Here is a 22174-nt window from a genome sequence, read left to right as displayed (position 1 = left end):
ATTAGTAATAACCTGAATAAGCATATTCAAATAAAATAATATTCCATATATTTTGGCTTTTAAAATTATTTATCAATTTTTGAGAATTTCGTGTGTTGTATATAATGGATTTTGATTATGTCCCACCACCTTCCCCAGCTTCTCTGCAGCTGACTCCTGACTCCTTCCCGATCCCTATAATCTAAGTTGTTCTGGAGCTCACTCCATAGCCAAGATTCATAGCAATGCTCCTGCATCAGTCTCTGAGTGATAAGATTACATATATGTGGCACTTTTGCACCAATTTTAGACCATTGGCATTCTAACTATTCCAAACATGTCCAATCCATGGACCTTGGGTCGCATGTGTTGAAATTAAACATGATTAAAACCTAACACAAAACTGTCATCATACTTAAGATATGAAAGATTTCAGAGTTTAAAAGCTTAATTGTCTGTCTCCTGAACAGGACTTTGTAGATGACAGTCTTGTATAGCAGTATCAAAAGTTTGGACTTACTTGGTAGATTCTCGTGAACCTGTGTATGAATCTCTCTGAACCTCAATACATTGAGTTTGACAAACATTATTTACAAAGAGCTATGCAGAGGGTGTTGTTGAGCATGTGAACTACAGAGTGTATACTGTTGTAGTAGGGAAACTGCCATAATGAATACATAGGCCCAGGTCCCAATAAAACTTTATCGACAAACCAGTGGGCTATATGTTCGGTGGATGCAACCCACAATTCCTAGTCTTCTGCTCTAATGTATATAGACACTTGATGGGCATAATTGTAGTGACTGAAACAGCCTTTCTGCCTAGCTCTGGATTCTTATTACATGGCTTGTTACAGAGATATCATTAGTTACAGAAGCCCATAGGAGCCTGGCTCAGCTAGAGGGGCAGGTTTGGTTTTTGTTTTTGTTTTTGTTTTTGTTTTTGTTTTTGTTTTTGTTTTTGTTTTTGTTTTTTTTAAGCAATGCCATGGAATTCCTCTTGAGCTTAAAAGCAGAATCTTTAGCCAGGAGTCTAGAATGGTGGAATCGCAAACTTTACCCTTAGACAGATGGGTATATGGGGAGCTAGAAGGCTTAGCTCAGCCAATAAAGTGCTCACTGTGGAAGTACGGGGACCTGAGGTCAAACCCTGGCACCACACAAAAGGCAGGAAGGTTCTGTGCGGTTATCATTCCAGTGCTGCAAAGCAGAGAAACGAGCTTCCCCCGGGCTCATTGGTCATACTGTCTAGCCAAATCAGCAGGATGCAGATCCAGTGAGGGTCTCCATCAAAAAGAGAAAAGAGGTTGGGAAGCAATTGAGGGAGACCTTAGATGTCAATCCCCGCTTACACATATTTGCAATGGCACTCCCACACATATATGTAAACACAGATGAAAATCTATGTGCACACACAAGATAACAAGTGAGAGCCACGCGTGAGGCACAGAGGCACAGCAAAGGCTTCGTTGTTTTTGTTCCTGAGTCACCTCTGCCCTGCATCTTTCTTCCAGCAACATCATTCTTAGACTTTGAACATTTTCCTGAGTCTCCAGCACTGAGCCATGACACCTCTCTGATTAAAAGAAAGAACCTACATTCTACTTCCTAATCTAAGATATGTACCTCTTCCTCCGTCCCATCCCCAGAAAGTTTTAATTTTACAGAGACTGAAATAATCAGGTCTCGTGTGTATATTCCTTTTCAAAGTGTTTTGGTAGCTTCCTTTGAATTCAGTGCTCTGTCTTATGTGCTTGATAGAAAAATAATATCAAGATGCCTTGAAATTTCCCTGGAGTTCGGCTCTCTTTTCGTGGTGGGACTTGCACAAGTTAGGAGCTGACTAAAAAGGGCCCAGCTGCCTTCCGTGGGCCCTGTCATCTCTGGTGGGTTCAGATGTAGTCTCTCAGAGAAGACGTTCATACCTTAGTTCTTTCTGGCCTTGAATCCAGTCTGAGGGAATCTTTGGAGTATGCACACAACCACGTCCCTTTGACAGACAGTGCAAATTAAAAGATCTGGCATGGCCCAGGAGCCAGGGACCCAAGCTTACCCCTGGGTTTTCATTACAGTTAGGCACTGCAGACTCTTATTGCTGACAGGGAAGCTGAGGCTGGTGGCAGAGAGTGTGTGACAAGGAGTCTCATGCCAAGCTGTAATTGGGAAGTTTCTTTTTAATCAGGACATACCCTACAGCCCAAACACTGGAAATCTCCTGTAAGGCCAAGGCAGGAAATTAAACACACCAACATGAAGCTCAGAGCAGGGTACGCATAGGGTGTAATATTGCCAGGTTCTGAGGGTCCCAGGAGCTTTGGGTAGAAGTTTGCTTCCTTCGAGAGTAAACTGGGGGTAACATTTCTACTGAGCAGCTAGAGATGGTACCAAGCTTCTATGAGTGAGTGAGCACCATTGTATTAAATGCAGCAGACAGATTAATTGACATGTATTACATTTAAACAGAATGCTAAGTCTAATTCGCCTTGGGCTAGCAGCTACCATTGTATTACATCAATAGGAAAGATCCCCCATGGGTTTTCTATTTTCAGAAGTCTTTCATGAGCACCTAGGTAAACACTAGGAGCTGTGTTGACCCCTAACCAGGGCTCCTCACATTAAAGCTTTGTTTGCTGGCTTGGGGGAGGTTTGACTTGTAATGTTCTTGCCATGCAAGTGTGGAGACCTGAGCTGGATCCTCTGAAACACATACAGAAAGTCTATGTGTAGTGGTGCACATTTGTAATTCCAGTGCTGGGGAGGCAGAGACAGGAGAATCCCGGAGGTTCACTGGCTAGTCAAACTAATCATGAGCCCCAGGTCAAAGTGAGAGACTCAATTTCAAAAATCCAGTTAGATGACACTAGAGAAAGACTGCCAAAGTTCACCTCTGGCCTCCACATGCATACAAGTAGACACACCCTTGTGCATATACAAATATTCACGCACACACATGAACACATGCACACCTTGTTTACTGGGAAGACAAAGGAGATGGCATAGCTATTGCCCATGTTCAGATGTGTGCTCATGAGCACAGAATCAGCAGCAACAGCAGCAGCAGGTAGTCGTGTGTGGAATCTTTGTGTTAACACTCACCTGAGAGGAGACTAAAGCTCAGGGATGCCATGCAGTTTGCTCACAGATCAGTGCATGGGGAGATTTTGAAATCAAGTCCATGTGCAATACTTTGCAATGATGATACCGCTCATGAGTTTGATAATACAACCTGAGGCATGCGTGTGTTCAAACACAGTTATGTCCATTTATGTATGCATGAACATGGAGGCCAGAGGTAAACTGTGGGTTCTCTGCTCAGGTGTCCCTTTACCTTGTTGTTTGACACAGGCTTTCTTACTTTTTGTGTATGTAGAGTGCATATATAAAGTACATATGTGGAGTGCATATATGTGTGGATGTCTATCAGAGATCAACATTGGCTATTGTTCTTTAGTAGTCATATATACAGATTTGTGGGTTATTTTTGAGATGGTTCCAACTCATCACATAGGCAAAGCTGACTACCTGGGATTCCCTGGGATCTCTGTCTCTCTCTTTCCATCACTGGGATTACAAGTGAGTGCTATTGTACTCAGCTATACATGAGTTCTGTGATCTAATTTGGGACTAAGCACATTACCATCTGAGTCAGCTCCCTAGTCACATTCCAGAGCTCTGAGGGGCTTCTGGTCCATGAGGAGATAGACACACAGATGGATGTTTGTGAGAAACAGAGCCTCGTGATGCTTTCTGGTCACTGAGTAGGGAAAATGAAGCTCTCATGTGCTGCGCTTGAGATAACTAAGAGCTCCCTGGAGATGTAAAAGTTAACAGCATATACACTAGACAGAGGAAGACAGGGCAGGATCAGGAGACCTTGAAGTCATAGTGACATGAGATGGTTTGGGCATTCTGGTTTTGTTTAGAACAATTGGCTCTTGGGTCTTGTCCTTACATTCAGCAAATAACATCAAAGGAGAACAACTCTTGAGGGCATACTCGGTACAGATTGTAAGCATCTGTGTGGGGTTGTGGGACAGCCATAAGAGTTGATTGAAGAGAGTCAACTACTAAAGTCCAAGGGCATCCTAATGTTGTCCTGGGTCTGTCCACTGTTGACTGAAGTGGTAGAAGGTGCTACTTTTGTCCATGGCTCCTTTTAGAAAATAATCCATAGACATGAAGAAAAAAATGATCCTTTGGTTCTGAGTGGAACGTTTAGGGTGCTCTGACCCTGCAAAGAATCCAGGTCACACTAGATCTTAGGCACAGCTGGCTACAGCAGGTCAGACAGCCACAGTATGTTGGTGTCACTGGAAAGCAGACTCCTGTTATGTGTCTGGGCTCCTTCGCTTTCCTTGTCTCAGCTCCATTCTAAGCAATGTGGGCACCATTCTAAGGATACCTGGTTACCATTTTAAAGAACCCAACATACCCTTCCTCCTTCCCAGATCTGACCAGTGCTATCTTGTCAGAATTCAGGCTCTGCCATCACCAGATGCCTATCACAAACTGCTGGGTGGGAATACTGCATGCACCTGCTGATGCAGTTTCTGGTGTGTTCCCCACAATTCATTAGCACACATCTAAGTGTAATCAGGAGCTGTTGTAAAGCACAGGGAGGGAGCACCCAGCATGTTATTGCTGGGCCCGAGACCTACTAGCTTACCTTAATGCTGAATAGCCAGAAAACCTTGTGCAGTTTCTGGCTGTCTGCAGACATTTGGTCACACATGTAATGCCTTTGTGTTTCTATAGCAGTAGAAGTGCCAGCAGGAAGGTGGGAGTTGATTCTAAACCATCTCTAATCTAATGGTGATATTGAAAGTCCCTGTGACAGGACAGTGGGGCAGTCCTGCCTCCATGGTCCTCACTTTCCTCCTCTTCTTTCTGCTCATAGCTCTGGGTCCAAACCTGATTCTTATCTTCCTTTTTGCACAAATGACAGGGAGCACAACCCCATGGTTTTTTGAGTTATTTGATGTAGTACTTGAATAATTTGCGAATACTCTCCAAATTCCTGGGGAAAAAAGAACCTTGATTTGGGCAGATTCTAGTCCTGCTTAGCACATCCCCAAGTAATAAAGTTCAGATGTTAACATCAATTATAATCTTAAGCCGAAACTAGACAGTATGATACTTCATCCCCATAGACTGAGCTTCTCTGCCGTGCCTTCTCCACTGAGCTAGAGTGCGACACTTGAAAACATTAAGTCAAAATAAATCCTTTCTCCTTTGAGGTGTTTCTTTCAAGTATTTTGGTCATAGTGACACAAAGTAATGAATTGAGTCACTGTGACCAAACTCTGATCAAAACAACATAATACGGGATTGCTTGTTTAGACTGAGGACCCACAGTGAGGTGCAGTATCATGGTGGTGGTCACATGTGCCAGTAGAACTTTGCCTTTAAAGATAAGAATAAAGAAAAATGATACAGAATGAGGCCAGAGAAAATGTGGCCACTAGGACAGCCTCCAGTTATCTTGTTCACAACTCTTTAACCCCTAACAATTATGCCACCAGATTACAAAATCTATGGAGGGTTAACCCATGCATTAGGGCCAGAGCCTTCGTGATGTCATCGTCACATGTGTCACAGGCATGGACAGAGGTGCCTGTGGTTTCTTTATCCAATCAAGTTGATAAGAAAGATGAACCTTCTCAAAGCTGAGGAGACGACTCACTTTGTAAACTGTCTGTCCTCCAAGTACAGAGACCTGAGTTTGCTTCCTAGAAGCCATGTAGACTATCAGCTCTAACTGCTCACTTGTAATCCTGATACAGGGAAAGTATCCCTGGCATGCATTGGTTAGCCAGCCAGGTTGAATTAGCATGCTCTGAACTAGCGAAAGATGCTGATGCGTCGAACAAACAACCTACACACAAAAGGGAGACAATATTCGGAGGATCTGCACTTGAGGTTGACCTCTACCCTGAGCGTGCACTTCCACACACATAGTGTATCCCACACACATACACCTGCACACATGTACATGCTTAGACAAAGAGACTGACTGTCTCAGGTGACTGAGCCCATCTTTCCTCCCTCTGTTTCTACTCCTGACTTTCCTTCCTTGGGTGAGTGCTAGCAAACACCCCTCCTATCTAAGACATTCACATCAGAGCAAGAGCTGAGATGGTGCGTAGAGCCCATGCTGCCCTTGCACGGTGGTGGACAGGCATGCTTTTAAAATTAAATAGAAAATGAAAGCTTGCAATATACTGTGAAGGGAAAGACAATGGGCTCTTGAGGTCACTGTGTGGGATGTTTCCGTACAGAGGTAGTGGCATGTGGGAGCTGATTAGGTGTGACCAGCACTCCAGGTCAAAGTCAAGGCATGTGTGACCTCTCTGTGGCAGATGAAGTCTCTTCCAGAATTAATGAATTACACAAACACTGGAGCAAGTCCACACAGATACATAAGTGTGGCTGGGTGTCCAGGGTTGCATTATATAAGGTGACTGTCCGTGTGATAAAATAATGTCGAATAAAGCAGGAAGTGATGGATGAAGGATCCAAATGATCCAATAATGTCTCTGAGTTTTGTCAGGAGTGCTAGGCTGCCCTGTACAGGAGTAGGACTGCAGGCCTGGAGACAGAGAGAAAATGCCATTGCAGTCACTGTATCCAAGAGTCAGTGGATGGCAGAGTCTAAAACATTGAAAACATTGAAGTGACCAGTCCTGCTTAGACATTAAAGTACCTACTGGCAGGCCAGGGGTCACCAACTCCAGTGTCTTGGAAGTAATCATGCTTTTTCTTTGTCTTGCCATTTGGATGGAGGGCAGAAAGGGAGAGGCTAATGCACAGATATGCATTCACTCCCATCATGCCTGGTGAGCATTTTCAAGTTTCTTCACATTAACTCTTTATCCCTGGTGCAGTCTCAATAGGATGGAAACACAGACAATTCCACTGAGGCTTAAGGTTCTCCCAGAATGCCTATTAAAGAGTGTGCAAAACTCATTAGTTAATAAAACAGGGCTAAGGGAATAGCTTAATGAGGAAAGTGTGTGTTGTGCAAGCATGGACATTTGAGCTCAGTCTCCATGAACCCACATAAAGAGCTGGGCATGGTGGTACATGCTTGTAATCTCAGCACGGGAGAGGTAGAGACAAGGTGGCTGAATCTCCAGGACTCCCTGGCCAGCCAGCCTAGGCTCCCTGGCCAGCCAGGCTAGCAAAATTGGTAAGCTCCAGGCCAATGGAGAGAACCTGTCTAAAGAAAAACTAAATGTAGGGCAGCTGAGGAATGATACTTGAGGTTGATCTCTGGCTTCCACAGGCATGCACACACCTGCACCTGTATACATATATGTGTGCTCTCACACACATACACACAAAAAAATCACACACACACACACACACACACACACACACACACACACACACACACACACACACCCCGCACACCGCACCATGTATCTTTTCTTTGGAACTCCAGAGAGCATCTTGTTTCTTTGTGCTGTCTGTGCCTTTGCTAATGAGCATCTTTAGTCTCACCTTGTAACAATATCCTCAGCCATTGCTTTTTATAAAATAACCTACTTGGAGAATTTGATACATTCGTATTAGTGAAAAGGAGGGAATGTAAGATTAATTTCTACTTCAAGTTGGGTTAAAAACAGATGGCGAGGTGTGGGCATCAGGCATAGTAGACATAAAATTAATTGCTATTACCTGTGTACCACACACTAGAACACAAGAGGAGGCCATGATGCTCAGAGAAAACTTTCTCCTGGAATGGAGGTAATTTTCTTTCCTTGGTGCTGTAACACTTTGGGTCAGTGAGGAATTGCCTCTTAGACTATACAATATGGTGAGCAGCTGGTAAGTGCCTGGGCACTGGGCCAGATGACAAAGCTATGGTGTGCAATTAAACCCTGCCTCAGTTCTCTACCTGAGTAGTGCAAGTCCACAAAGGGTTAGAGAGATTATGCAATCGTGTCTCCATAAAGGAAAGTGTAGATGACCACAGCAACCTCCCAACGACTTAGTGCAGCATAAAGGGACAAGAGCACCTTAGGGTGTCAATAAAGAAAGAGCTCACACTGGACTAAATGGACTCAGTGAGAGAAGGACATTTGCAAAGGGCCGGAAGAGGAATGAGGCTTTGGGTCTTTTTGGCAGTTGTTTATAGCTGGGTGTTAGGGAGAATGAGTACACTACAGGACAGAGGAAAGGACGGGAAGGTGGAAAGTTTGCGGCTGTCTATAGCAGACAGAATTGTTTTCATAATTAGGAGGTATATACATTTGCATACTGGACTAGGAGATACAAAAGGTTCAAGTAAGCTCTATTCTTTCCAGAAATCAGATTGTCTTCCTTGCTTAGTCCAAATCGTGTGAGTCGGCTGTTCATCCCTGAACTGTCTCAACTCTTGTCCAAGGATCCTGTTCATCTAGTTATCATTATCGTCCAGACCTCAGGTTCCTGACAAGTTAATTTATTGATTATTTTAGATTTAGTAATTTTATTTTATGTGTATGCATCTCTGGTGTGTGTGTGTGTGTGTGTGTGTGTGTGTGTCTATGTCTGTGTGTGTACAGTGTGCTTGCCTGGTACTCACAGAGGTTGGTGGGATGGGGACACTGCACACTATTGAACTCAAGTTATGGATGACATAAGCCAGTATATGTGCTCTAGGAATATAACCAGGGTCCTCTGCAAGAACAAGTGCTCTAAACTGCTGAGTGGGTGACTAAACAGTAGGATGTATGTGAATGAATGGGTGTGAGTACAAGGAGAATGGATGGGTGGACAGAGGGAAGAAAAACTGAATGGATGAATGCATGGGGGATGAATACATAGTAGACAGATGACTGGGGGATGGGTAGGAAGAATGATAGATGCATATATATATTCATACATCCTCATACACAAACCCATCATTCACATACATCCCATACATACTTTCACATATAGGTGCATATATACACCTATGGATGTGTGTGTGTGTGTGTGTGTGTGTGTGTGTGTGTGTGTGTGTGTGTAAGGAAGTATGGGTGGGTATACAGAAGGCTGCAGTAGTGAATGTGGATGTGAATAAAGTATACAAGTACTTGGTGAGTAGATGGATGGATGCATGATGGAATAGATAGGTAGACACGTGGATAGGTAGGTGGGTGGATGGATTGGTGTGCGGGTGGGTAAATGGATGGATGCATTGACGGGTGGATTGTATGGGGAGACATATACATGGCTGCGTGGGGCAATGAGAAGGTAGTCAGTATATAAAGGAATAGTAAGTGGATGGCTGAGTGAAGTGCTGGGTGTGTGGGTAGATGAATAGGTACACAGAGATGAAAAAGGGAGTAAATGGTGGGTGGCTGGACAGATGGACATGTATATGAACGGAAGCTTGGATAGATTCTTGTTTGTTGGAGTGGAGAGGTATATGGATTGAAAAATCAAAGAGACAGAGGGAGGAAGAACTCATGGATGGATGGATGGATGGATGTGTGGGTAAATGAGTGGGTGTCTGTATGTGTAGGTGAATGGATAAATTGGTGAATGGGCAGGTGGTGGGTAAACGGACATTGGTTCATGAGGTTTTATACTGATTAAAAGCTGCTACCTAAATAAAAACATAAAGCTAAAAGTTACTGAAGGGTGAGTGGACTTCCAGAGAGAGGAAGCTGCTCACCCCATATCACTTCCGAGTTCTGTATGTGCTCGGGTATAAAGACAGACGAGACACGTCTCCCTTCTTTCTAACACCAATCCATTTGGTGTTCCAGATCACACTAATTTATCGACACTCAGGGACTCACCAACTTGGAACATTTTTTATATGTATGTCCATCCCAAATGTACAAACACATAAGAAAGAGTATACATTCTTAATATGTTGGCAAATAATATTTTAAATAAAGTCTGAAACTTGAGAACTGCTAAGTCTTGGTCACAGTTTCCCAGTAAGTGGGCAATTCCTGAACCAGGATCCCAGAATCCTGAAGACAAGTTCTGCTTCTCTTGGTATTGTTTCTTCCCCACGGAAGAAACAGGTCCTAGTCCACCTGATCCAGAGTTCCCTGGAAGGAGTCTAAACCCATTGGGAATCCAGATTGTTGTTATTTGACTCCCTTTCAACACTGAGTCTTGTGAATTTTGATTTAGTTCATCTTTCCACTTGTGGTGCTGCAGCTAATACCCAGGGCCTGGTGCACACGAAGCAAGTGACCTACCTCCAAGCTACTCTCCGAGCCAAATTCTTGGAGATGTGAGCGATAGCTGTATTCATTGCACACAGGAGGTCATCATACTACAGGTTCAGGGTTGAAAGGAAATTGAGAACGTAGTTCATTGAATCTGGCTCCATTTCTGAGATTCATAATATTAGTCCTGAAATTTCAACTCCTCATATTTCCCTGTGACCTCCCGGGACCCAGAAACCACAGCGTAGGAGAGCATCAGAGATCCCTCTAGATTCGGTGACGAAGTTCCAGACTTTATAAGCAATGTACTTCTCCAAGCTCTGAGCCCAGTGGTCTCTTCTGAAGTAGACAGAGAGAGAGTCACACCTGATGTGCTGGAGGAAGAAAATATTTAATAGACACTGTGAAGAACTTAGTTTTGCTTTCTTATTGTCCTCACCATAGTAAATTTATGATGCAATCCGAATCTGTTTTAGGCTAGTTTTTATACTGTTTAATACCAGTGCATGTACACCTCAAGTGGCATTTGTAGGATAACTAACAGAAATGGTGTGTATACATAGCACGTGTCTGGATCCTTCTTCTCATGTCCTCTCCTCTTTTCTTCTTTAGGAAACTGCTCAAAGACCTCATGAAAGTGGGACTTACGGCTTCCTTGATCAGGCTCAGCATTCAGTAAGTGTGACCGGTTTGCAGCACTCATTGTGTAAATGCACCTGTTTCTTTGATCTCCTCTCTAGCAGACTCTCTTCTGCATGCCCAGCAGTTCCCACAGAAACTTGCTGTGTGTCTGCTCTCTCTGCTTGGCATTGCTGTGTTTGGTTCAGAGTTATGAAGGGAGATTTCTCTGTAGAACCTCCTCCCAGCTTGGCTTCCCAACCCTCCAGGGAACTTTGGGCAAGATGGACATTTCAGTGGGTTAGCCCCACGGGTAGAAACTGAAGTTTCCTATAAAATGTACTTTGCTGTCTTCTATTTCCTATGGTCTGCTTGTGAGGAAAGGATGTGTTAGTTTTCTCTGGTCAAATGACCTTGCAGTGTAGAAAGGAAACCCAATATACAGATCTGCTGGTGACCATGTAACTCCAGAGACATTAAAAAAAAACCTCATCTTTTTTCCTTTAGAGCCAGAAGGTATGAGCATGATATACAAAACTACTGCAGAAGAGAAACCTGTACTTTAAAATACATGGGAATTTTGTTTAGAAATTTCATTTGTTTTTACTTTGCCATCACACATAAAAATTTAGTTTGGGTGAATCTATCAGTTCTTTTTTCCAATTTCCCCATTATTTTTTATCTGCTAGCATATGTGGCTAGAACCCCATGAAGTCTGACTTCGGTCTTCCTCTTCAATAGTTCTGCTGGGAAAAAAACCCCAAGTTTTCAGAATAAAATTGTTATCATTTAGGAAAACCGTCAAAATCAAAGATTCAGAAGGATGACTTGAGGAAATGATTTATTTTTCTAGCTGTGACTTTCCTCACAGGCTTTGGAATTATGTAACATATCCTGCTTCTGAGGCTAGTAGGGGCTCACATGGTCCATGAAACATCACCCCATGTCCAAGGAAGCAGGTGGAATTATAGGTCAGTGACCTATAGCAGTGAGGAGCCAGCTGATTACAGGGCTACTTTTTGGGGGGCGGTATTGCCTGGCTTCTTGCTGTGGAATTTGCATATACATGTGGAGAGGAGGAAGAGGATGTGGAGGGAGAATGAGGAGGAGGAGAAAGAAGAGGAGCAGTGGGGAAGGAAGATGATGAAAAGGTGAAGAAGAAGAAGAAGAAGAAGAAGAAGAAGAAGAAGAAGAAGAAGAAGAAGAAGAAGAAGAAGAAGAAGAAGAAGAGGAGGAAGAAGAAGAGGAAGAGGAAGAGGAAGAGGAGGAAGAGGAGGAAGAGGAGGAAGAGGAGGAAGAAGAAGAAGAAGAGGAAGAGGAAGAGGAAGAGGAAGAGGAAGAGGAAGAGGAAGAGGAGGAAGAGGAGGAAGAGGAGGAAGAGGAGGAAGAGGAGGAAGAGGAGGAAGAAGAGGAAGAAGAGGAAGAGGAGGAAGAAGAAGAAGAAGAAGAGGAAGAAGAAGAGGAAGAAGAAGAAGAAGAAGAAGAAGAAGAAGAAGAAGAAGAAGAAGAAGAAGAAGAAGAAGAAGAAGAAGAAGAAGAAGGGGAAAACGGCTGACAGTGTGACAGTGTTAGTCCTTTACTCCATCAGAATGTCTCTGTGTCACCCTGATGAGTTAAAACTTGTGTCATGAAGGGATTAGAGAGCCAGGCTTTTGTTTCTAATCATAAAGGAACTTCCATCTCTATTCCCTAGTTGTCACATCTATCTTGTCACGCCTTTGAAGTTTCCCTTTCATATTTTCTGAAAACTGTGAGAGGTTTTGTAAGTACAAAAAGGGTGGGAGCTATTTGGTGTTTAGTTTGTTCAAAGCTATGGAGTATAAAGTTAACCATGCCTATTGCTCTATCTTCCTCCCCAAGTACCATCATTCTCCTATCCCCTTAAGTGTGCTGAGACAGCAAATGATAAGGAAATGTATGGGTCCTGGTAGAGTTTTAGAAGTAACATTACCCTCCCTGCCTCTGCCTATAGGACATGATGCAAATTTCTGCCCCTTGAAAATGAATTCATGTTCAGTCCATGTGCTTAGGCTGGAAGCTGTGGATCCAGGGGCGGCTGAGGTCCCAGAGATAATTAGTACAGTAGTGTATGGGAGCTCACATTAATCTGTCTATGGAGATGGGATTTTCTATCTTCAGCCACAGTCTGATGAGGGAAATGGAGCATTAATTTGCTGTTCCTTACTACTTACTAGTGAGAAAATACGATAATTTTGGGAAAAAATTAAAAAAGAGACAGAGAAATGTCTCATTGCTGACAGACTGTGAGGGCTGGCACCTAATGCTGCTCATATAGATTGCTTTCCTTGAGACTAGAGCATTTGTAGTATTGGAAACTTCAATCCATGGCCAAGGCCGAGGATTAGGAAGGAGAGTTGAGTTCTGGGAGGTTGTTCAGTTAGGGAAAGGAGGGCTTGCTTGGGTTCCTGGGTAAAGGTGCAGTGCATCATGACAAGGACAGCATGTTGGCCAGAGTGTAAAGTAGCTCTTCATTTTGAATCCAGAGTCAAGAAGTACAGAGTCATAATACATGCCAATGCTCTGCTTGCTTTCTGTTTATATTCAGGACATATTTCTGTCCCTGACACATGGAATGGTGTCCTCCACATCTCACACACATGACCACAGAGATTTTTCTCTATGGTGATTCTAGGTCTTCTTGAGTTTGGAATTAATATTAACCATCACACCTGGAAAGCAGGTACACTGGCATGCAGAGGAGTTCATATCCCAGTACCCATAGGTGCTCTTCTTTGTCAACATGGGATCCATAGCTGTCCAGGAAACTGCCCTGGTAACTTCTGGAATCTTGCCGGAAACAGTGTCTGCATACCTGACATGCTTACTCACTTCGACCTGAATCCCGGATTTGATGTTGCCGTTGGCTTCAAAAATCATTGCCAGTTCTTTTCTCTAGCATGTGCTCATCCTTTGCCAGTCAACCTTTCTCAGGACGCCTTCGGTATTTGAGTTCTTTGACTATGATTGGCCAGTGTTCATGGTTTGCAGAGCTAGTTCCTATGAGCCAATGTTGATTTCCCGGCTTTTCACATCCCTGGATGACGTGTTGCTAAACACAGTGTCACAGGAAATGCATGTTAGCAGGCGCATTGGTTGAACTTGGGCCTCAAAGCAATTTCCTACAACTTGTAAATTTAATGTCTAACAGAAGGCTTCCTTGACCTCCCCCACCTGTCAGATAACACTTTCATTCGTGCTGTGTCACAGTCATTAATCCATGAATTAATTAACAGGGAAATGATATTTTAATGTTTCCTTCTCTTGATTGTCAACTTGATTGGATGGAGAGGAATACAGGAGGTTTGTAAAGCTTGCCTCCGGGTATGTCCTTGAGGGTCTTTCATTAGATTAACTAAGGGAGGAAACCCAGCTGAATGTAGGTGGCACCCTCCTTAGGCTAGGGATCCAGAGAGAATAAAAGAGAAAACAAAAAAATCTTCTAGTCTCCTCTCCTCTCCTCTCCTCTCCTCTCCTCTCCTCTCCTCTCCTCTCCTCTCCTCTCCTCTCCTCTCCTCTCCTCTCCTCTCCTCTCCTCTCCTCTTTCTCCTTTATCCTATCATTCTTATTTCTTCTTCTTCTTCTTCTTCTTCTTCTTCTTCTTCTTCTTCTTCTTCTTCTTCTTCTTCTTCTTCTTCTTCTTCTTCTTCTTCTTCTTCTTCTTCCTCTCTCTTCCTCTCCTTCTCCTTCTCCTTCTCCTTCTCCTCCTTTTCCTTCTCCTTCTTCTCCTTCTTCTCCTCCTCTTCCTCCTCGTCCTCCTCCTCATCCTCCTTCTCCTCCTCCACTGGCTTCTCTTTTTCTTCTTTATCATCTCTTCTTTTTCTTCATCATCATCATATCTTTCTCATCATCATTCTTCTCTTCTACCATGAAATAGCTGTTTGCTACACCATACCCTCTCCACCATCCATAATGGACTGAAACATCTGAAATAGTAAACAAATGACTTCCTTTCTCTGTATTGTTTTTCTGGGGTAATCTGTCACAGCAACAGGAGAGTAGCAAATACATTCAGTCTGTCACTTCTGACTCCAAGTAATAGTTGAATCCAAATCAAACTCTATTCATTCACCGAAGACATTCCTTTCTTCCCAGGTACTTTAGGCTCATGTTTCAGCAATGAACATTGTCTCCTTCTTTGTCCAGCATCCAGGAGATGAGGGAACCTTTGCTCAGAGCAGCTTAGGAGCTTTCTTTGAAAGTTTTTGTTGCCATTTTGCTAAAGCAGTCCAAGTTACCCATCTGAGAATGCTTCCTTGGTACTTCTTGAGCTTATAGCTACCTTTTGATGGATCCCAACATGTTGTGGCACCCAAACCTAGTTCCCACTCTTGCACAGATCCGAGATCTCCGGTTGTTTCTCTGTCAGCCACTTTCACACACTGTCCCCTTGGCAGTTGTTATCATGCCTGAGACTCACATCACCATGGCCTCACATCACGCTAGCCCCAAGCATTCTATAGCCTAGCACTGCTTCCTGTCACAGACTCTGTTCACACCCCCAACACCCAGTTAGGTCGAGACTCAACAAATTGGAACCCAACAACCAGATTTATATGTTAAGTGCTGTGTTATATGTGTATGTTCAAACATCCACACAATTAACTTACAACTAATTGATAAGGATATAAACCACCCACCTAGATAAATAGTTTGCTCATCTAGACACACAAAATCCTGTACACATCCATCCCTTAAGAATAGTCATAACAACCTGTATCTATGTAAAGATGCACGACAATGAACGTCCACATCTGCTTCCATTTTGCTTCTCCTTCTGCTCTGCCCTCACTCTGCTCTCCTCTCCTTGCTAAAGCTTTTCTTCTGCCCATCCTTCCTTCTCCAATGACAGGCTTCATTCTATTCTGTACCTGCCTTCACCTACATAATGGCATCAACCTACACCAACAGACTGAACTAACACATCCAAATGAAGATTATTACCTACTTAGATGTTAATAAACTTAGTTGTTTTGCATACTTTACCATCTCTCTGTGAAACACTAACTGCCTTACGTTCCAAGCAAGTGAGTTCATGCCAAGTTCCTAGCAGTAAGCAGTTCAGATACACTTCTTTATTGTTTTGTTTCATATTTCTGATGATGTATTCTTCAGTTCCTTAGCTGCTGTAGTTAACACTTTAGAGTAAGAACCCTGATTAATTACAAAAGAATAGAGAAGCGTGAGGGTAGATAGGTTGAGAAAGAGTGTTAAGTTACCCTGAGGAAGTTAAAACCTGAGTAGGTTGACTGGACAATGAAAGAGGTAAGAAGCCATGGATTGGAATGGGGGAAGAGAAAAGTAAGAAGGGAAGGAGACAGGAAGAGAAGAGGAAGAAAGAGCTAAAGAGAGGGATAGATTGATAGGCCAGATAGCTGCAGGGATCTGCATGATTTTGAGCACATGCATTGAGCGTTCATGTTTTCTATCATCCCTGGATTCTTATGTAGGCACCCAGGATTTCCAACTCTGGTAGTCATGCTTGTATGTTATGTACTTATCAACAGAACCATCTTCCCAATGCTGCTTAGTATCTTAGTTGTTACTCAGGATGCAGAAATTCCTACTTCCCCCAGTCTGTTCCAACCTTTAAAATACTAAGCAAGCCAGGATAATAAATTAGCAAGCTGCATGGCCCTTATATCACACCAGACTAATAGGTCTTCAGCTTAATAATACAAGGAAAGGATCAGACCCCAGTGATCTTTAAGTAAGACTCTTCTAACTTAGGCTTTAGAAAATAAACAAGAGACAGAAAGTGACCCACAACAGAGCTTAAAGGGAAATGGCATTATCCTAGTGAGATAGAGATGGATGAATGACCATCAGCTAGCTGTCTCTCCTGGTCCTGCCTGACTACTGAAGAGAGTCAGGGCATGAAGATGTACTGGATAGCTCTATAACCATCCAATACAGACATTCTGCCTGCTCCCTGAGGTTCAATAAACTAACATTTATGTGTTTTGTCCCTACTCACTGTATTGGAGAATCACAAGAATGGAAGCCAGTACTGCATCCCCGGCTATGGAGGATAAGGGCAACCTTTCTGTTTATCTTCACCATTTATCAGTTCCCAATCGGAGGACCCAGGGAAAATGTCAGCTCAATATTTTTTGCTAAATCCCTTCACTTAATCTAAAGATAAGGTCAGTTGTGCTTCCACTCAACAAGGTACTGTGGGCTGTTTATTTAAAACACCAATAAACCTGTAGGTATCTGTGGACATTGCAAAGGACCAAACCAGAACTGAGAATTAAGCTGGTTAATAAATCCTGCCAACAAGCTATTAAAGAGGACTATTGGACAAACAAACAAACAAATGCAAAAGCAGTGGAAGGTTATGGATCTCTTGAAAATTTGAGAATCTCTAAATCTAAAAGAGAAACTTCTCTGTGTTTTTGATGGCTTGCTTTGTTTTAAAACGTTTGACTTTTTTTGTAGCCAATTTAGACAATTACTTGTATGTCTTACCTCAAACTCAGGGAACAGTCTTTGAGGCTCAAGTGTAGGCTTTAAGACAAACATATTGGGAAACAACTATTGGTTCCAATTTTCTAAATATTTCTATTCCTGTGTGTGTGTGTGTGTGTGTGTGTGTGTATGTGTGTGTGTGTGTGTGTGGTGAGGGGGAGTTGAGACAGGGTGCCATTAGTCTAGGCTAGACTTGCACTTGCTCTTTAGGCAAAAATAACAAAAGTTGCTATTATTGCTGGTTGGAACCCATGGATCACTAAGAAGCAGTCCCCTGTCCTGTCATGTGATTTATGTACACAAGTGTCTATGTAAATGCATACAAGGTTGTACATAACATTATCCAATTGGCTTCCTGCTTGTTTGTAAATGGCGTATCTGTGCACATGTCTGTATGTGTGGATGTGTGTATGCATTTGCAGAGAAGCCAAATGTTGTGCCTTCCTGAACACTCTCCAGCTAATTTTGTTGAGACAGGGTCTCTCATTGAACCTGAGACTTGCTGATTTGACTAAAGTGGATGGCTGGCAAGCTTCAGAGATCTGCTTCTGCCTCTACTGGCACTGAGGTTACCCATGTACAGTGTCACATCTCAATTTCATGTTGGTTCTGAGGAAGTGAATTCGGATGCTCAAGCTAGCACAAAATATGTTTTTATCATTGAGTGATCTTCCCAACCAGGGTGGCTATCTATCATTAGATCCCAGTCTCTCCATGTTAAGGAAAATACATCATCTTGGAAAAGTTACCAAGTTACTAAAGTATATTGTGACACATGGCAGCTTGCTAAACCCCTGAGCTGTGTGTTGACAGTAATATTGTGAGAATGTTTCCATCTACCTCTTCCTCTCTTCCTTCTAACCTAGCCAAGGACAGCTTAGTGTCGGGTTTTTGCTGAGTGCTGAGGATTTTACGTGACAGAGAAGGATTTTCACCCGTGGTAGAATTGAAGTAAAAATGTTAGGCAAGTTGAATAATCCAGGCTTCTTTTGGTGTCAAGGCCTCCCCAGTCATATCTGTTGATAACCCATGAGTTTTACAGTCTCCTATTGAAGACTTGGTCCTCAGTGGAGCAAAGTTCACCAAAGCAAAGTCTTTGGAGAAGAGTTTAGGGTCATGAAGACTTTGACATCTCTCTTGGATTGAGCCATTGCTAGGTTCGTAACAGGATAGTCTTCTAGCACATATGGAGCCTTGGGAAGTAACAGTGATGAAGAGAATGTTGTCTAGGGGACTGCATCTTGTTCCTGTCCCTTGCTGTCTTTGCTTTTGGACTGCTGTAAAGTGAGAGGTTCTTCTGACTTATGTCCCCACCATGACATTCTGCATTGATACAGGCTCAGCATAATGGGTCCAAGTCACCATGGGCCAAGACCCCAGGAACTGTGAAATCAGATGGATTTTCTCTCTTTAGGTTGTCTTTCTTGTGTATTTTTACAGGGTGTGAAGCCAATGAAATGAGGCTGTGTGCAGTTTGATTTCAGATGGGGAAGAAGGCCAAGGCCATTCCTTAACACATACATATCTCCTCATTAGAGCCTGGTTTTCTCCTTTGGGGGCTAGCTGACCTTCCCCCTGGGTCTCCCTCAAACTTCTTGAAGGACATGGCCCTCTCTGGGTTGCCTCTTCCCTCAGCAATGACCATTTGTACTTCACAGGGGCAGACTCTCCCTACCACACCATAAACCTGCAGGCCCTGCAGAATCAATGCCCACTTACAGCTGCTAATGCATTAATAACAGAAACGTCCCTGGCCATGACCTGCCTGAGTCATTACCCACCTATCATAGGAGGCAATTTCAAGCAGATTGACTAGCAATCGGTGTCCTCCCCGGCGTCCATGCAGGAGGACACATGGCTGCCTTCACAACCCCTGAGCAGATGGCCAGAGCACGTAATTGCTCACCTCAGCCGGTGCGGGTCTGGCTCCAGGCTAGGGAACCTCCATGTCTTGCATGCAAAGCTGAGCTCTCTTACCCTGGGGCACTGATCCAAATGCATCAGCCTTTCATTTCAAAACAGAATCCAAGCTCACCCTGACCTTCTTTGTGCTGGTTTTGAACTTAATGCACAAGCAAGTCTCTGAAGATATTGAGAGAAGAGGCTTCAGTGTACCTGAGGCACTCAACACTTATGGCTGTCCTGCAGCCACTTGTAAACACTATCATAATCTGTGCTCCAAAGCTGAGGTCACCGTAGCCTTCTACCATTATGGTTTTTGTCCCAGTGCATTTCCCATCACCCATAGTCATGACTGTGGACCTAGGGGAATGGCGTAGGAGGTAAAGTGCTTACTGCATAAGCATGAGGACCTGAGTTCAGATCTCAGCACCCACCTAAAATCCTGCTAATCAGCATGTACCTGTAACCTCAGTTATAGCTGGGCATTAGGGATAGGCAGGTGTCAGTGGCTGGCTGACCAGCTAGTGAAGCTGAAACATCAAGCTTCAGGTACAGTGATAGATTTTGCTTCAAAAGACAAATTGGGCTGGTGGGATGGCTCAGTGGGTAAGGCACCTGCTACCAAGCTTGAGCACCTAAGTTGTATACACCTGGTCTACCAATAGAAGGGGAAAACCAACTCCTAAAATTAAGTCATCTGTCCTCTGTCCTCCACATGCACACAGTGACACACATGTGTGCGCATAGTCTCTCTCTCTCTCTCTCTCTCTCTCTCTCTCTCTCACACACACACACACACACACACACACACAAGTGGCATGATGGATTAAGTTAACACCCGCACTCTTTGCCCTGTATTCCTAGCATGTATCCTTGATGCCAGTTTGTAGTTTGAGACTTGAAGTTTATAAGCCTTTCTTCCTTGGAGTAAATCCCTGGTCATAAACATATGAGTAAACCTCAAGTGCAGTGATCTGACGTTTCCTTAGTATGACAAGGTTTGCAAAAGGAACACTTTAAGGGTTGCTTTGGCTCATGCTTACAGAGGGTCTAGTCCGTCCAGGTGAGGAGGACATGGCAGACCAGAACAATTTACATCATAGTCTGTGGTAAATAGGAGACAGGGACATGGGGAGTGGGGGAAAAAGAGAGAGAGAGGGAGTAGGAGATGGAGCAGGAAGGGGGAAATTGGGAGTCTGTGAGAACGAGATGGGCAGCAGAAGCAGAGCGAATGAATATATGCCTTTATGGTCGTTCCAGCTAGCTTTCTCCACCCCATCTCCCCATGCCAGTCTTTAATCTAAGGCATGGTGTCACCCATAGTCACAGCACACCTCTCCAGCACACGCTCCCTTATTCTTGCATAGAAATAGCCCCACAGACACACCCAGGACTGTGCTTTACTATATCAGCTCTTAGCCACCCCATCAAGTTGCTAGTCAAGCTTAACTGGAATAGATAAAGGATCTAAACCCATGGGAACTTGGCTATGCACTGCTAGCAGTTCTTAAAATGGTTGGTGTCGGTCTGTGATCAGCTCTTTGCAATCTGGGCTTCCAACACTTTTGACTTACCCATCTCCGAAGAAAATGGAGGCAAACCCATTGTTGGATATGTGGCTCCAAGAAACTCACAGAAAAGGGAAAGAGACCATATCAAGTTTACCCTACTCTATCACAGATTAATGTTCAAAACTGGAAGTGTTTCAAAAGGATCCTCCTGTCCCTAGCTCTCCTGTGCTTGGGCTTCAAGCACTTACACCATGCCTGCACTTATCTGCCTATTTACATAAATGTTGGGAATTGATTTCCTTTCCCAGCTATCTGGGCTATACCCCCAATCCCCCTTCAGACATTGCTTTAGAGACAGGTGCCTTTTACATTCTGAATCTGTGCTGGATGCTCTGTTATTCTTTGGCAATAGCAAGGAGATTCTGAAACTCTGAGGTCTGCTGGTGCCCCATGCAGTCCAGGTCAATGCTTATACCCATGAGCTCTAGTAGGAGAAGGCTGTTACATGCACTGTGTTCTCAGAAGAACTTCATTGAGCATAAACATTCAAAATGGCTTTGGGAAATTCTATCGGGAAATTCTCAGAGCTGTGCACTGCAAGGTCAGACAAGCTGCGAGCTGTGATTATTATGGCTGCATAAACCAATAGGTCCTATCCATGAGTTCATTTGGATTCTAGAAAAGGAGGCAGCTATCCTCAAGGGTCAAGTGCTGACTTTGAGACAAACATATGGAAACTCAAGTATTGGCTTTCTGATTACCATGTCTGAGCCTCTCTCTCTCTCTCTCTCTCTCTCTCTCTCTCTCTCTCTCTCTCCCTCTCTCTCTCTCAGTGTGTGTGCATGTGCATGTGCATGTGAACATGCACACCCCCCCCCAAACACACACAGAGGTATGTGTCTGTAAAGTTGGGGAATTGAAAAACAGTGCCATTGGCCAAAGCTGTCCTTGAACCTACTATCTAGCCAAAGATAGCTTTTATTTTCTGGTCCTCCAGCCTCTTATCTCCCAAATACCAAGTGTTGGAGAAATATGTGTGTCCTAAAGCCTCTAATTTGTGTACTGTTAGGGACTGAATCCAAGACCTTGTCCATGCTAGAAAAGCACTCTATCAACTGGGCTATCTCTTAAGCCTGTTTTTTAACCTTGATTAGCCTCAGTTTCTTCTTCTGTCTTGATGCCAACAGTAACCTCTAGTGTATCAGTTGTCAATCTGTGGGTCATGACCTCATTAAGGGTTGGATGACCCTTTAACAAGGGTCATATATCAGACATCCTGTATAACAGATATTTATATTATCACTCTTAATTATTACAAAATTATAATTATGAAGTAACAACAAAAATAATTTTGTACTTGGGTATCATTATAACACAAAAATCTGTATTAAAGAGTTGTACCATTAGGATGGCTGAGAACCACTGCCCTAGTGTGAGTATGTGTGTGTGTGTGTGTGTGTGTGTGTGTGTGTGTGTGTGTGAGAGAGAGAGAGAGAGAGAGAGAGAGAGAGAGAGAGAG

At 43.5% G+C, this 22174-nt stretch overlaps 1 protein-coding gene across 6 annotated transcripts in view; it reads left to right on the top strand.

The window, feature by feature from the left end:
* The window catches only part of Rbfox1 (RNA binding fox-1 homolog 1), a 2095840-nt gene that overhangs the window by 854363 nt on the left and 1219303 nt on the right, over window positions 1-22174 (top strand). For all 6 annotated transcript variants that reach the window (XM_039085817.2, XM_017597207.3, XM_017597209.3 and 3 more), the window contains one exon: window positions 10748-10810. In XM_039085817.2, the coding sequence (XP_038941745.1) occupies window positions 10748-10810 (63 nt within the window). The remainder of the gene's footprint in view (window positions 1-10747; window positions 10811-22174) is intronic.

This window comes from Rattus norvegicus, chromosome 10 (genome assembly GCF_036323735.1).
Source record: "Rattus norvegicus strain BN/NHsdMcwi chromosome 10, GRCr8, whole genome shotgun sequence".
Classification (NCBI taxonomy): Eukaryota; Metazoa; Chordata; class Mammalia; order Rodentia; family Muridae; genus Rattus; species Rattus norvegicus.
This window is presented reverse-complemented; position numbering and strand designations above follow the sequence as displayed.